Source organism: Notamacropus eugenii, chromosome 2 (assembly GCF_028372415.1).
Source record: "Notamacropus eugenii isolate mMacEug1 chromosome 2, mMacEug1.pri_v2, whole genome shotgun sequence".
Lineage (NCBI taxonomy): Eukaryota > Metazoa > Chordata > Mammalia > Diprotodontia > Macropodidae > Notamacropus > Notamacropus eugenii.
In genome coordinates, this window is record NC_092873.1 from 121,170,191 (window position 1) to 121,186,837 (window position 16,647).

The following is a 16,647-nucleotide window of genomic DNA, read 5'->3' on the forward strand; positions in this document are numbered from 1 at the left end:
TTTGACAGAGGGAGTTTGCCCATTGACAAGTTCTTGACATCAGTGAAATCACATTATCCTTGTTTTGCTTCATTACTTACAAATGAAGAGGAAAATTTACGTGAATTAAAGCAATCCTTTTCTTATTAAAACAAAGTCATGTAGCTTTTGATGAGAATTTTTTGATGATCACTTTGAGTTACTGACTTGAGTTCAAGTCACCTTAGTGCTTTAGAATTTAATTCATTTGCATATATGATCAAGTTATATTTCCCTTATACCAATAGTACATATTAGAGGCTTAATAGATGGTCTATTAGCTATTAAAAATATTTCCCATTCTGAATCAATACTCTCTCATTCTCTCTATATGTTTGTATGTCTCTATGATGTCTACATGTATATATATACGTATATATATATATATATATATATATATACATATCAATATGCTTAGGATCTATGATTTCCTTAGCATAGGGAACTCCAAGTGTGGGGACTCTTTTCATCAACTAGACTATCTACAATTTAGACAATCATTCATAGAGAATATCTTGAGATACATAGAATGTATATGAGTAGCCCAGGATCACACATGGAGTAAATGTCACAAGCAGGTGAAGGTTTTGAACCCATACCTTCTTATCTATAAGCCCAGTGCTCTAACTACTATTTCATATTATCTCTACAATGACACAATTTGAAAAATAATTCTAAGTCAGATTTGACATGATTTCCTTTTATTGGATGAAAACATACTAAATATGGATAGGCCATCCTTATTTAAATTTTAAAATGGTTACTTGGAGGAAAAAGAAACACAGGGAGTCTTTGAAAGTCATGAATTGATATAGTAAAGATTGATGTGAGCATTAAATCCTGGTGTTTTAGAGTGTGATCGTAGCCTTTTTACATTTAGATGTGGTTTGTGTGAGAATCGTAGTGATAATTCATGTTATGATCAGCATAGGATGAGAGATGCTAAGATACTAAAGCAAAGTGAGACAGGAGATTGGCAACATTGTCTTGAACAAGTCAATTTTAATGACTTTCTCCAACATCAGCCTTAATTTGCATATTTTACAAAATTGAAATTAAAATATTTGACATTTGTCTATATATTTCTTATGAAGACTAATGTGAGAGTTTGCTAAGTGTTTGGATCACTTAAAATGCTAGTGATGCAAGCCATCGAGGACTGTGATTGCAGATGATTTCTTCCACTGTTTATAGCAAAATATTTCCCTCCAGTTAAATAAAACAGATAAAATGTATTGATGATTGCCTTGCCACACTTAATTCTACACACTATAGGAATTGTAATTCAAATCAGTGAGCATATTTTCATCATCATCAAAGCTATTTATATTCTACTATGTACATGACACCATAATATTCTGTTTAAACTGAAATTTTAGACATTTGAATGTTTTTTCAAAATGAATAAAATTAATTTAGAAAGCCATTGTATAGAAAAATAAAGTATTAAAAGTTAAACTAAACCTTCTCCATTACCAAAAGTCACCTGGGAATGAATTTTTTGAAAAGGGTCTAATACTGTAAAACGAACAACTCATGATGATGTGCTTCTCTTTTAGCAATGCACATGTTCAGATTTAGTAATTTTTCTAAAATAAGATAATTTGCAGAATGTCAAATTAATCTCTAAGTAATTTATTATGATTTAGAATCAATTCCAAATGAAGAATTCCATTACCAAGCATAAATACTTCTCTTCATTAAAAGGAAACAGGCTCATTGTTACCACGTCTTTTTGTTTAGTTGTTAGGAACTCTCAGACAAGATACCAAACAGGTCGTTGATTTAGAGCTGGAAGAAACATTGGAAATCATCTAGTCTTACTCTTCTCATTTTGCAGTTGAGGAAACTTTTATTTTTAGTAACTTGTCTGGGGTCACATAGTTTGTAAGTATCTGAGACAAGATTTGAACCTAGATCTTCCTGATTCCAAGATTAGTTCTCTACACACTATAACAAGCTGCCTCTTTTCTGCATATTGAGTTGAGTTGAAAATTTGGCAATGTGTAGAGCAAATCCTTAGAAAATTATGAAGGTTTTGGCTTTTAACCAGATGTTGTGGGGTCATGTAGACACTGCTTTAACCTACTTCATGTTTGGATTTAATCACCTTACTCTTAGAGGTTTCTCCAGTTTTAACTTGGAACCAAAGAAAGGATGGTATACTATGTCAGGATTAAACAATGTCATTACCATTTGTTATAAGAATGTATGTAGAATTTCAAATATCTTGTCTTCTTCTATTTTCTAAGTACATGTAGAAATAATGAAAATGGGGGCATTGCACGTAAGAGAGACAACAAAGATTACAATTTGCTTCTCAATGAATTTAGAAATAATATCCTTCTTTATACTTGAATAGCAATTCTATCTTTTATTTCTGAAATCCATAATTGAAATAATGGAATTTTTAAAGTGGCATCAAAGACTACTCATGAGTATAGACCTGAGAACGTAAAGACTTAGGTTGTTTTGTGGGGGGGGTAGTGAAGAGGGGAAATACTTGCACCGGAAATTAGTACTTGATCCAGAGATTTATTATTACAAGACCTCATATTTTATCCAAGTGACTTTTGTGTTCCTCAAACTGTTGCCACAGAGTAAATTGAATAGTTCCAAACTCAGTTGATCTCATCCACCCATGTAATGGAAAAATTGTCAGCAACACTGTTAGGCCAAATTGAGGTAGCTCATATTTACTAATCTTCTTGTTACCAGGACCAGTTCCACTTGAAAGGAGACAGTAGGGATAGAACTATGAAGTCAGTAAGTTTTCCCAAGTAATTCCAATGCTATAAAAAATGATTTTAAACTCTGTTGCAAAATGTCTGACTGTAAACATGATGAAACTAGACAGAATTATATTTACTGTAGTGTGAAAAGGACAGTCTTTTGAACTGAAGATGAACTTTGAGTACTAAAAGCAAAGTGTCACAGCAAATCAATAATTAGATAACTGTGACTTATTAACCACCAACAGAAAGAGCTGTTGGGGAGGGTTGTAGGCGAGACAGAATTCTCCACAAATATTTTCTGGCATGCAGGCTAGCCTGTCCTGAAGATCACTTAAAAACACGGCATTCTCTTTTTGTCTGTGAATTTCCTTTTATCTTCCTTCAAAGATCTTCATACTGTCTTTTGTAGATTTAGATTTATTTTGATAGGTTAAGGTTACTCTAAGAACAAACTGTCGATTAATAATTAAAGATAGAGTTGAAAAGCAAAAAATTGATTGAATTGATCTGTTGTTTCAGAGTCAAATAGACATAAAGTCATAGGAAATTAATTCAAAGATGAATTTTAAAATACAGACTAAATTGCTTTTTAAAAATTCTGATGAAGAAGACAGAATGCATGCCTTATTTTACTTTGTCTAATTTCCTCAACTAGATCAAAGTTCTTTGGTGGGAAAAAAATGTTAATTTTTATGAAAAGCAAGTGATGACCCTTAGAAACATATATAAGAGCTAGAGTATTCTCTTAAAATCAGTAAATTCAAGCTTCAAAATTAGAGTTGTCATTTAGTTTCAATGAGTCTTAGAAGTATGTGTGTGTGTGTGTGTGTGTGTTTGTGTATAGTGCTTATGTGTATATAGGCTAGAATTTAAAATAAATATTTTTCATTTGTATTGGAAAGAACATAGATTATGGAGTCAAAGGAACTGGGTTCTAATCTTGCTTCTGATGCTGACAGTGGACAAGTCATTTTGTCTGTTTCTTTCTCAATAAAATAAGGTGGTTTAACTAGATGACCCCTTAGGTACCTGCTAGGATTCTGTGATCCCAAGCCTCATGCCATCTGCTTTACTTGGATAAGTTTATTTATTTTAAGCATGAAGGAGATAAGCTCTCTTTTCATTCAACCTTGTCTTTTTAATTTTCTCTTTCTTCCAGTTTCTTTGGGAGTGGGTGGGGCTATGCTTCGGTACTTGTGAAAATTCCCATTTGGGTGTATTTCTGGTTTAACCTTCCTTTTGTTCCTTCACAAGGAACTTAAAAGGATGGTTTCTCAACATGATTTTCAACTTCATGCTATTTTCTTTTCCTCTTCTCTTCTGATTTTTCTTAGAGATCTGCACTACCTCCCCTCCCTGCCAAGCTCTCCCCGTTTGATACTCAACACTGATGACAATGTGGGTGAAACTCAGCTTTCGGCCTAATGATGCATCAAGCTGTCTTACAACTGTGACCTTCCTCTTCCCCTCCCTGGGTCATCCCTATGATAGTCTGTGGGCCAAATACACTCACTGGGCCCCCTTTTGGTGAATTCGTCAAGACTTACCTTTCCTTCTTTCATGCTTTATATCAAGATATTTTTTTCACATTTGCTTTTTCAATTGAAATGTTTTATTCAGTTTTGTCATAACATTGTGTGTTTACTTTAGGAACTGCTAACTTTTATTAAAAGCATCATATTTTGGGGAAAATATTTAAATGATTTAAAAAAATCTGGACATTATCAAAGCTGATTATTGGCTTAACTTCACTGGAATCCCCTCTTCATTTGCAAAGATAAGCTTGATGAGTGGGCATCTCAAAATTTTACATGTAGTGTTTGGTTTACAATGTGGGAAGTTTTATAAAAAAAAAGTGGGTTTTTTTTCTATAGGTGCTGTTGGATATTTGACAGTGACGTAGGATTATAGATTTAGATCTTGAAGACACATTGGAGGCTATCTAGTCTAACAGTCTCATTTTACAGATGAGGAAACTGAAGCTCAAAGAGGGTGAGTGGCTTCTTGAAGGTCACATGGGTAGGGAGTGGAAGAGATAGTGTTTGAACCCAAGTCTTGTAACTCTAAGTCCATTATTTTTTCTGTTATACTCCTTCTTTATGAATAGGGTAAACTAGTTTCCTATCTTCACCTTTTTGTTTTGAGCCAAGTTTATTTTTTATTTTTTTATTTATTTTTGGTCAGAAAGGCAATTGGGGTTGTGACTTGCCCAAGGTCACACAGCTAGTAAGTGTTTGATGTTGGAATTCAAGTCCTCCTGACTAGTGCCCATGCTCTATCCACTGCATCACCTAGGTGCCCTGGAAAATTTATTTTTAAACTCATTTTTAAATAGTTTAAAGTTCTAGTGTGTATTGCTCTATGTTGTAAAGGGAAATTTTCCCTTTCTCTCTTCAATAGTTATTGATGTAAGTAAAAAACTTGATGTCACTTCTCTGAATTTAAAAAAAAAAAAACACAACACTCTGAGGCTTTTTGTCACGATGACCACTGGTTGAGTATTTGGTGCCTAATTATTTCTTAAATTTGCGTCATATAAAGACTTGCTAGTAGTATATTTGTGTAACAGTACTGTTTATGCAAAAGTGCTATTTGTGATGCTTTTCTTTCTTTTTTCTGCTAAGGGAGTTTTACTGTTAGCATATTTTCAAGGTCATAGGGATCTTGTGTACACTAATTCCAAAGAAATTATTCAGTAAATATCTTTAAAGTTCTTATTTAAAAAAAAGAATTCAACCATAGCCAGGATATGGATTATAGGTGAGCATTTGAAAGAATGATTTCAAATGTCTAAAATCTATGTCCATTCACAGATCATGTAGTTTAAAACTTAATTTGCAAGTAAGGAAACATGATATTTGCTTGGGTTCTAATTCATTATTGTTCTTCATCAGAATGTTATATCTGGAATCAATGAGAGCTATATCACCATTTATATGTAAATCATAATCAAGAAATCATCTAGGAGGTCTAAAGACTTCTACAATGTGAAAGATGTATGTAGTATAGAGAGGAGTATAATGAGTAAAAAAATAACACCAAATAGTATGCATTGATTTTTGGATAATCATCAATATTGGTGCCTATAAATAATGAATTTTTTCTCAAATAGAAAGGAGGCACTGGACATAATAAGTACAAAATAATGCCACAAAAAAGAAACTGTATCTTAAGCAACAGAAAAAAAAAACCCAAAACGTTTCCAAGGTGGGGGACGGGAGGTTCATTTCCAAATCAGCTGTCTGTATACAGTTAGGTAATTTTCTTAGTAAAGACTAAATATAATGACAAATTAGTAAATAGAGTTTGAAATAAAATTAATCTTATCTGAGCTAGTGAAATAAACTATTGATTTTAAAATGGGAATACAGAAAAAGAGCAGATATTGATCCAGATCACTTCCATTTTCTTAGGAAGTTTAGTCAATTGCAACAATACAGAGATAAGGAGAGCTTAGAATGCTCTTTTGGCCAGCAAACATTGGATTCTTTTACCAACCTGAGAGATGTGGCAAGCAAGGGCAATACAGATTTAGAATAGGAAATTACTTTTAAAATCTTATGAAGAAGGATGGTAGAATGTTTTGAAAAATATCACCTCATTCAACAGTGAGAAACAATGAAGGAAAAATAATTTTACAGAAAGCTTAATCAGAAACTTAATGAAGTCACCTCATTCAGAGAGAATTTTAGGAAACAAATCATGAAAGGAAGATGACATGATAAATCATGTGTTTATATATACATATTTGTATATATATATGCATGTATGTACATGTAAAGGTTATAATGACAAACTATTAAATTAGTCTAGTGGATACTGAACTAAAAAAACCCCATATTTGAATACTTTTGAGACTCTTACTAGTGATGTCACTCTGGGAAGGTCACTTGTTTACCCTCTCTGAGCCACAATTTCCTGATCCACAATAATAGCATCTTCCTCACAGGGTTGTTGTGAGAAGAAAATGTATGTCAATGTGAGCTGCTATTATTTTTGTCAATATTATTATCAAGAGTAAGGGGTCATCACATTTAGGCTCTAACAGCATAATCCCTGATGTGTTACTTGAAGAGGTAGAAAAAAAAAGATACCAAAGATGGGAAAAGGAACTGAAAGAGTTCAAGTATACCCAGATGGTACCTGTATGAGATATCATATAGTTTTGAGGGATTGATTTTTAAAAGATCTGAAAAGAATAAATAAGTATTCATTAAGCTTCTACTGTTTGCCAGGCATTGGGGAAGGGACTGGGAATACAATTACTTCAAGTGAAGCAATCCTGCCCTTAAAGGAGCTTACAGTCTGAGAGACAACTTATGTTAGGGAGTGGTGATGAGGTAATTGGAGGAAAAATAGTAGTGATAAGTATGACATTAGACAGCCAGCACTTGTTCTCCAGAATCAAATATACCACTGATTTGATAAACGTTTCTAGAACGAGAGGTGGACCATATAGGCATAAGGAGTGGGGAGTATTGTTACACATATGACAGCAGGGCAAAGGGAAAGACACGTATAGTATGGATAGATAAATAGGATGAGGAGTAAGATTGGGGTTGGCTAGATATAATGGGTTTAATTGAGTCTGAAATTGCTGTCTCAATCTATCTAGATAACTCAGCCTCAAAAGGTGTTCCAAATATGAATGGAGTAACTCCAGTGGAGGGTGGAGGTGGAGTGTCTTCTCTGAAGGTATAATCTGTAGCTTGCTATTCCAGGAGAAGATGGTGGGAATGGTTTGGCATATGGCAAGATACTTAGTGTATATGGTTTGATGGGATAAATAAAAATGGTTATTAAACATTTGGAAAAGAATTACAGGTGTTGCTACCAAGAAAGTTGATTGAAAAATCATCAATGAGTATTGATCCATGTTCCAATTTTCCTATTTGCAGAATACAAATATTAAGAGTATCCTGGATAAAGATAGGAGAAGGAAATAGGCAGACTTTTCAAATGACATTTTACAAAAGACCACACACATATATGTGTAAATATATATATGTATATATGCATATACATACACAGACATATACACCATATATACATATATAAGCATACACACATATATGCAATAAGCAGTACACTGTATAGATGACTGTAAAAGATCTCACTCTACTTATTTGTTGTTAAGTATAAAGAAAAACATTTTACTTGCTAAAGAAAAATGTCTTTGCCAATGAGGTGATTCCCATGAGTGTGTTCTAATTATGTATAATTCCTTAAAGGAAACAATAAGAGAGATGACTTTGTTGATGACACCTCTGTTTAGAAATATTAAGAGGACAAAAATACAGTTCTATGCTGGCCAAAACAATTTTCCACAGTTATGAAGGAGGTCCAGTGAAGAGTCCAAGTAGAAGGAGGATTCCTCAAACATGCTCAGGTCCTTCGGGTGCTGCAGTTTGTGGTTAACATTGTTTGTCAAGCTGTTTGCATCAAGTCCTGAACTATTAATCAAAAGAATATCTATTGTTCATACTGTAAAACTGAATGTCTAAGCCACTGGAAATAGTCCTTTAGAACATTCTATGTCTTGGACAAAAAGCAAAAGGACAGTGAACTGTGCCTAGAATTGATCAAGAGGAGGGGACAATGGTAGATTGATTGCCTTTAGGTAAATTCGCTAAGATTTTAATGACCCCAAATTTCCTTTTCTGGGGGGGGGTACCTACAAAATTACACCACATAGGTGATGCCTGTTTTCAAGGTCATCCCCTGTGGGCTATACTATTCTCTATCTCACTGGATCTGTTGGTAATGTAATTATTCCCCATCCTTTCTTAGTATTGTTAGCTTTTCTTTCTGTTTCCCCAGGTCACTAGCATTATTGAAAGTTTCACCACATACACCTTAGTTATCTCTTCTTTCCAAGTACAAACTCATGAAAATAAATGAAAAGAGAAATAGAAAATGGAGACAAAGAATATATGAATATTAAATTTAAGACTTGGACGTTACCTGATTATCATTGGACTTAATTTTATTTTAAGCCTTCAGCAAAGGACTGCCTTGAAGGAAAAAATAAATGAAGGGATCTGTGTTTCTTGTTAGGGGCAGTTAGGTGGCACAGTTGATAAAGTGCCAGGCCTGGAATCAGGAAGACTCATCTTCCTGAGTTAAAATCTGTTTTCAAGCACTTATTAGTTATGTGACCCTGGGCAAGTCATTTTACCCTGTTTGCCTTAGTTACCATCTGTAAAATGAGCTGGAGAAGAAAATGAAAAGTCATTCCAGTGCTTTTGCCAAGAAAACCCCAAATAGAGTCACAAAGAGCTGGACACAACTGAACAGGAAATGTTTTTTATGTATTATAAAAGTGATAAGGCTTGTGCCTTAAAACAAACTACCTGTCATATGATGGTCATAATTAATAGTTTTCATCTCAGTCTTAACCATGCTTCCTAAGCTGCTGGTACCCATTTTCACCACCAGATTGTTAGTTCAGGAATTTGGCTATTTTTCCCCTTCCTTCCCCAAAAAATTTCATAGCTAGAATTGAGAAAAATGATTGTACAAATTTGTGGTCTACTTTTCTTTACATGGCTGCAACCTGTTTTCTCTATAATAAGCAAAAGTAGTTTACCAGAATGCAAAGAGTCAGTAATTACAGGAGCTCAGACTTGGTTTGTATGTCACTTGTTCTCTCACTCTGGATTTCTATTGAATTCCTTTAGTATATTTTATTAAAACATTAGAAAACTTTAATAGTTCTCCTAAGGGTTTCTTTTCTTTTTGCCTTTTCCCTAGCTTTTGCAAGACAGGCAATACATTTTGAGATTGTCTGATGTCAGTGTCATCAAAATAAAGGTTAAAGATGCTTCAAATGTCTTTAAATTGAAATAAAACAGCACATTTGCTATGAAAGAAATTATTCACTGCACATCTTCTCCTGTGGCTTTGGTTTCATCTCTAGCAAACATTGCTTTTTTTTTCTTCTTTTCTGTTAAAAGTTCAGACAGCTCCATGAATCTGGTTCATTTCCTTCTTTAACATAAAATTCTGATAGTGATACTTGCAAGAGATTTTGTGAATACATTTTGCTCTTTTGTCTTTCTGAGTTGTTGTGTTTCTTCTAACTGCCTGGCTGTGAAGTAGGAAAAAAAAAACATACTGCAGAATGATGATGGATTGATTTTAATTCCTTGCCTGAGACAGATTTGGATTTAAAGAACACAATCTCAGGATATTAAAAACTTTAAGATGGTTATTTTGAAATAAAGATAAAACTTTTTAGTCATTGCAAGCAATCTGAATCCTTGATGCAGATGCTTTAGTGATAAAGAATTTTGTTACTTGGTGCAATTTGTGATGGTGCAGTATAATGAACATCAAACATGTACATGGTCTGCTCAGATTTGTAAAGTAATAAAAATATCTATTTCATTTTTGAAGGTGTTTACCCATTTTTATAGACTTGATGCAGTATGTTAAGGGGAGAAAAATATCCTGTCCTAGGCTATATCTTTCTCAAATGCAATTACAATCACAATCTTGGTTTACTCGTAGTTGTCCAAACAGGTGAGTGCTCATGAACCACTTAGTGAAACATAGACAAAGGACAAGCTGTTACCTATTTCACTTGCAGAAAAGATGTTCTAATTGTAGGATGCCTGATATAATAGTAAAAGTGACTCATCTTCTATATTCCTTTATTGGTGAGGAAGTGCACTCGTCTCAATAACCCAGGAGATGGACAGTGCCAATATTATTATCTGCATTTTACAAATAAAGAAACCAAGTATAACTCATGGAATAGAAAATATTGGAGCTGGGATTTGAATGCAAATTTTTTGACTCTTAAGTTATACATCATTTCCATTATAACATGCTGTCTACAGGTCTCTACAATGAATCTTCAGGAATTCAATGGTTCTTTGATTCTGTCGAGTCAATCCATCAATAAGCATGTATGAAATACCTATTAAGTAAAAATTCAGAAGTCAATAAGCATTTAAACACTTACTACATGCCTGGTGCTGAAGATGCTAAATAAGAAACATAACCTCTGCTCACAAGTAGCTTAATATATGGGAGGAAACTATATGAAAACAACTGTGTGCAAACACAGTATATACAGAATAAGAGGGAGATAGTTTTTCGCAGAAGACATTAGAGTTAAGGAGAATCAGACAACTTGCAAAGTGTTGAGGATATTATTACAAAAATTAGAAAGTCCTCACCCTCAAAAATTTATATTTTAATGGGGGAGAAAACATACAAAAATAGATGTATACTAGGCATATAAAATGAATACAAGGGTATATTTTCATGAGGCGAAGGCACAAGCTATTGAGGGCATCAAGAAAAACTTCATACAGAAGGTGTTCCTTGAACAGAGTTATGAAGGAAAAAAGAATTCTGAGAGGCCCAGGTAAGGAGGGGATAGATTCTCATTTTGGAAGAGAACAAGGGCAAAGAAGTGGGTGATTTAGTATGATTTATGAGGAAGAGCAAAGAGGTAAATTTGGATGTATCATGAGATGTAGAAAGGGAGTCATATATAATACTGTTGAAAAGGGAGTTTGGAGTCAGACTATGAAGGGTTTTGAAAGTGAAAGGAACTTATAGTTAATCCTAGAGACAATAGGATTGGAGTTTACTGAATGGAAGTGACACGGTCCAACTTGCACTTCAAGAAAATTGCTTTTGGAGCTGTGTAGAGGGGAGGGATTTGAGGCAGAGTTACCTATTTAGAAGCTATTATCATAATTAGATGAGAACTGATGAATGCCTGAACTAGGGTGGTAACCATGTGAATAGAGAGAAGGCAATGAGTATGAGAGAAAGCTGAAATATGTCAACTTATTGGATATGTGGCATGGAGGAGACCAAAGATTCAAAGACAATGCTAAAATTGTGAATCTTGGTAACTAGAAGGATGATGGTGCCCTCAACAGAAAAAAAGAAATTCAGAAGAGTAGTGGAATTTTAAGAAAAGACGGTGAATTTTGTTTTGGGCATGTTGAGTTTAAGGTATTTCTGGGACATCCACTTTTAAACAATATCCAAGAGATATTGGGGGTGAATGATTACAGCTGAGGAAAGAGACTAGGTCTGGATAAGTATAGTTGAGAGTCATGAGATTTGAGATAATAATTAATCGGATTGATCTCTCACCAAGTGAGAGAGTTTAGAGAGAAAAGAGAGGAGTGACTAAAACAGAGCATTGGGTTATACTCAAAGTTAGCTACTATGATATTGAAAATGAACTAGCAAAGAAAATAGGAAAGCCATGATCATATAGGTCAGAGTAGAGTCGAGTTAAAGCAGTGCCAAGAAAAGCTTCCAAGACTATCCAAGAAGAAAAGATGTTTAATAGTATCAGATGCTATAGAGAACTTGAAAAGGATGAAGAATGAAAAGAGGATAATCAGATCTGTCAGGAAGAGGTCATTGCTAACTTTAGTTGGAGAGAGCAGTTACATTTGAGTGATGAGGTCACAAGCTAGCTTGTCAAGGGTCAAAGAATGATTGAGAGGAGACAAGCTAGATTGTCAAGGGTCAAAGAATGATTGAGGGGAGAAGGAGAGACAACAGGTGTAGACAAGTTTTTTTCTTTGAGTTTGGCTATGAAGAGGAGGAGAAAGAATTGGACTGTAGCTTGAAGGTATGGCAATAGTTCATTTCATGAATGATGTATCTCTACCTAAACACACATGCATTTGTATATATATATATATATATATATATATATATATACATTTTTATATATATATATATATGATATACACATAAACTTATACAAATGTTCAAACACATACACTAACATATACATGCACACATATGTGGATGTGTATATAGCGTATATATATATACATATATATATATACATAAACATATATACATACATATCTGCATGCAACTAATGGTCTAGGACCAGGATTCTTCAAAGTCTTGCAATAAGGATTAGTTTTCCCTAAAAGGTAATAAAGCTGTCTCTGGGACTTTTTTAGCCCCTGCATGCCTTGGCAACTTCTAGATCATCTAAGTTAAAAAAAGTCCCACCCACATGGATTCAGCCCCTCCAACTTGATGTATTTCTGAAGCAAGCATTTGAAAAGGGCATTATATATGTTAACTGACTCTTTAAGTCTCTACATGTGTTCTTAAACTGTGCATGTCCTTTTACTCAACAATGATACTACTAGGTCTATATCCCAAAGGATATAGGAAGAAAAGGCAAAAAGGATGTATATATTAAAAATATTGATAAAATCTTTTTTGTGGTGTCAAAGAATTAGAAATTGAGGGAATACCTACCAATTGGGGAATGGCTAAACAAGCTGTAGTATATGACTGTGAGGGAATTCCATCATCCAAGTGATGAGCAGGATGGTTTCAGAAAAACCTGATGCAAAATGATATCAGTAGAACCAGGACAACATGATATAGAGTAATAGAAATATTGTAATCATGATCTTCTATGAAAGCCTTAGCCACTCTGATCATGGCAATGATTCAAGACAATACCCAAAACGCTCATGGTGAAATATGCTATCCACCTCCAGAATGAGATGAACTCTGAGTACAGATTGAACATACTTTTTTGCTTTGTTTTTTTCTTGATTTTTTTTTTGCAACATGGTTAATATGGTAATATTTTGCATGACTTCACATGTATTACTAATCTAGTATTTGCCTTCTCAGTGTATGGGCATGTGGCAAGAGGGAGGGAGAGAATGTAGAACTCAAAATTTAAATAAAGTAATGTTAAAAATAAATTTTAAAAATTAAAGTAAAACAGGAAAACATCTCTATTAAGTTGGTGAGCTATATTCATGAGCCTGTTACATTGGTTACCCCTATGTTAAGTGTATATAAAATTGTTTAGAAGTTAATAAAGTTGAAGAAGAAAGCATGGTGGAGAGGTTTTAGATGAGGATAAAAGTGGGAAGAAAGAAAGATAATGTTATGGGAATGCACTGCAGACTGGCTGTATATAGTAAAACAATGACCAATTTGTAATGTGAATCACAAATATAACACAAAACAGGGTAAAATAATGATGATCTGCTCAAGGATTCTTCCTGCTAAAAGCAGAACATACAATAAATGTGTGTCTTCTTTATTATTTCACATATTTACCTTTCTTTTTTTGTATTTATTTAATATATAATTTTTCCCCAGTTACATGTAAAGTCAATTTTTAACATTTGTTTTTAAAACTTTGAGTTTCAAATTCTCTCCCTTCCTCCCTCTCCACCCACCCTCATTGGGAAGGCAAGCAATTTGGTATAGGTTATACATTTATAGTGAAGCAAAACACTTTCATAATAGTCATGTTGTGAAAGACTTACATATTTCCTTTCATCCTATCCTGCCCCCCACTTATTCAATTCACTCCTTTTACCATGTCTCCCCTCAAAAGTGTTTGCTTCTGATTACTCCCTCCCTCAATCTATTCTCTTTCTCACACACCTCCCTTCCCCCCTACATTTCTGTAGGATAAAACAGATTTCCATATCCAATTGAGTGTGTATATTATTCTCTATTTAAGTCAATTCTGATGAGGGTAAGTTTCACTCATTCCCTCTCTCTTTTTCCCTCTTCCCCTCACTGTACCCCATCTACTTCTCCCTTTCTCCTTCTCCCAGCACATTCATTTAAATATCACCCCTTCATATTCACCTTACCCTGTGCCATCTGTGTGTGTGTGTGTGTGTGTGTGTGTGTGTGTGTGTATGTATATATTCACTCCAACAATCCTAAAGCTTCATGAATTGCAAATACATTTTTCCATGTAGGAATGCAAACAGTTCAACTTTAATCAGTCCCTCATGATTTTTCTTTCCTGTTTACCTTTTCATGTTTCTCTTGAGTCTTGTATTTGAAAGTCAAATTTTCTATTTAGCTTTGATCTTTTCCTAGGAATGCATTAAATTCCTCTATTTCATGGAATATCAATTATTTTCCCTCATGGATTATACTCAGTTTTGCTGGGTATGTGATTCTTGGTTTTTATCCTAGCTCCTTTGCCCTCTAGAATATCATATTTCAAGCCTTCTGATCCTTTAATGTAGAAGCTGCTAAATCTTGGGTTATCCTAATTGCATTTCCACAATACTAGAATAATTTCTTTCTGGCTACTTGCAGTATTTTCTCCTTGACCTGGGAACTCTGGAATTTCACTATAACATTTCTGAGAACTTTAATTTTGGGATATCTTTGAGGAAGTGATCAGTGGATTCTTTCCATTTCTATTTTACTCTCTGTTTCTAGAATATCAGGGCAGTTTTCCATGATCATTTCTGGAAATATGATGTCTAGGCTCTTTTTTTTTTTTTTTTTGATCATGGCCTTCAGGTAGTCCAATAATTTTTAAATTATCTCTCTTGGATCTATTTTTTCAGGTAAATTATTTTTCAAATGAGATATTTCACATTGTCTTCTTTTTTTTCATTCTTTTGGTTTTGCTTTATAATTTCTTGATTTCTCATAAAGTCATTACCTTTCTTTTCTCCTTTCTAATTTTTAAGAAATTATTTCCTTTAGTGAGCTTTTGGACCTCCTTTTTCATTTGGCTAATTCTGCTTTTGAGCCACTCTTCTCCTAATTGACTTTTTGGATCTCTTTTGCTATTTGGGTTAGTCTATTTTTTAAGGTATTATTTTCTTTAGCAGTTTTGGGGTCCCCTTTAGCAAGCAGTTGACTCATTTTTTATGATTTTCTTGCATCACTCTCAGTTCTCTTCCCATTTTTTCCTCTACTTCTCTTGCTTGATTTTCAAAATCCTTTTTGAGCTCTTACATGGCCTGAGACCAATTCATATTTTTCTTGGAGGCTTTGGATGTAGGAGCTTTGACTTTATTGTCTTCTTCTGAGTGTATGTTTTGATCTTCTTTGTCACCAAATAAATTTCTATAACCTGTTTTTGTTTTTTTTTTTGCTCATTTTTATACCCTTACCTGACTTATTAACTCTTTGTTAAGTTTGGACTGTGCTTCCAGTGTAGGGGACATATTGTCCCAAGATTCAGAGGTTTTGTCCTGCTGTTTTCAGAAATACTTCTGGGGATCTTTAATTTTTCAGTTCTTTGAAGGTGGTACTATCTGAGGAGAAATGTATCTTCCTCTCTTGGCTTGTGCTCTGATCTGTGAGTAACCACAAGCACTCTTCTGTCCTGGAATTGTTAGGAGGGTTCCTTCTCCACTGCTGCCACAAGCTCTGCTATTCCAGTGGTCCTCTTCACCCAAGACTGCCACCCAAGACTGGGACCCAGATCTAAGTATGGACAACGCAACAGAGTCCTGACTCAATGCCGGTAAAGGGATCCCTGTAGTACCTTTTTGACCTGTTTTTTGATCCCTTTACTATATGTGGATTGAAAGCTCTGGAAGCAGTTACTACCACTACCACTGCTGTTGATTCAGTCACTTCCAAGATGTACTCCTGGTTTGCTGGGGTCAGGGCTATGATGATGTAGGAAATAGATTACATTCCTCTCTCACCTAGGTCTGACAGACTTTTTCTGCTGACCTTCTAAGTTGTCTTTGGTGTTTGTGGGTTGAAAAGACTTGAAACTGCCATAGCTGCCAGTGATTCTGTCACCCCAAGGCCTATTCTGGCTTTACCAGGACTTGGTCTGTGCTGGCAATGCCTGTGCTGGATTGCACTCCTCTATCAGGCTGGTGCAATAGACCTTTCATGTCAACCTTCCAGGTTATCGTGGATTAAAATTTGTTTCACTCTGTCTTTTTGTGGGTTCTGCTACTCTAAATTTTGTTTAGAGTCATTTTTACAGGTAATTAGAGGGATCTGGGGCAGAGCTCAGGCAAGTCCCTGCCTGTACACCACCATCTTGGCTTTGCCTCCTCATATATCTACCTTTCAAAAGGGAGTTAGGGATAAGTGTTGTTATTCTAGATCTTATGGTACTCAACAAGGAGAA

At 34.5% G+C, this 16,647-nt stretch overlaps 1 protein-coding gene across 9 annotated transcripts in view; it reads left to right on the forward strand.

The window, feature by feature from the left end:
* MLIP (muscular LMNA interacting protein) overlaps positions 1-16,647 on the forward strand; it is a 384,978-nt gene that overhangs the window by 283,546 nt on the left and 84,785 nt on the right. Inside the window, exon 12 of one of the 9 annotated variants that reach the window (XM_072642493.1) lies at positions 4,088-10,150. The exons of the other annotated variants lie outside the window; for them this stretch is intronic. Coding sequence (XP_072498594.1) covers positions 4,088-4,144 — 57 coding nt within the window. The 3' untranslated portion in view covers positions 4,145-10,150. Of the gene's footprint in view, positions 1-4,087; positions 10,151-16,647 lie in introns of those variants that run through there. 9 annotated transcript variants of the gene reach the window in all.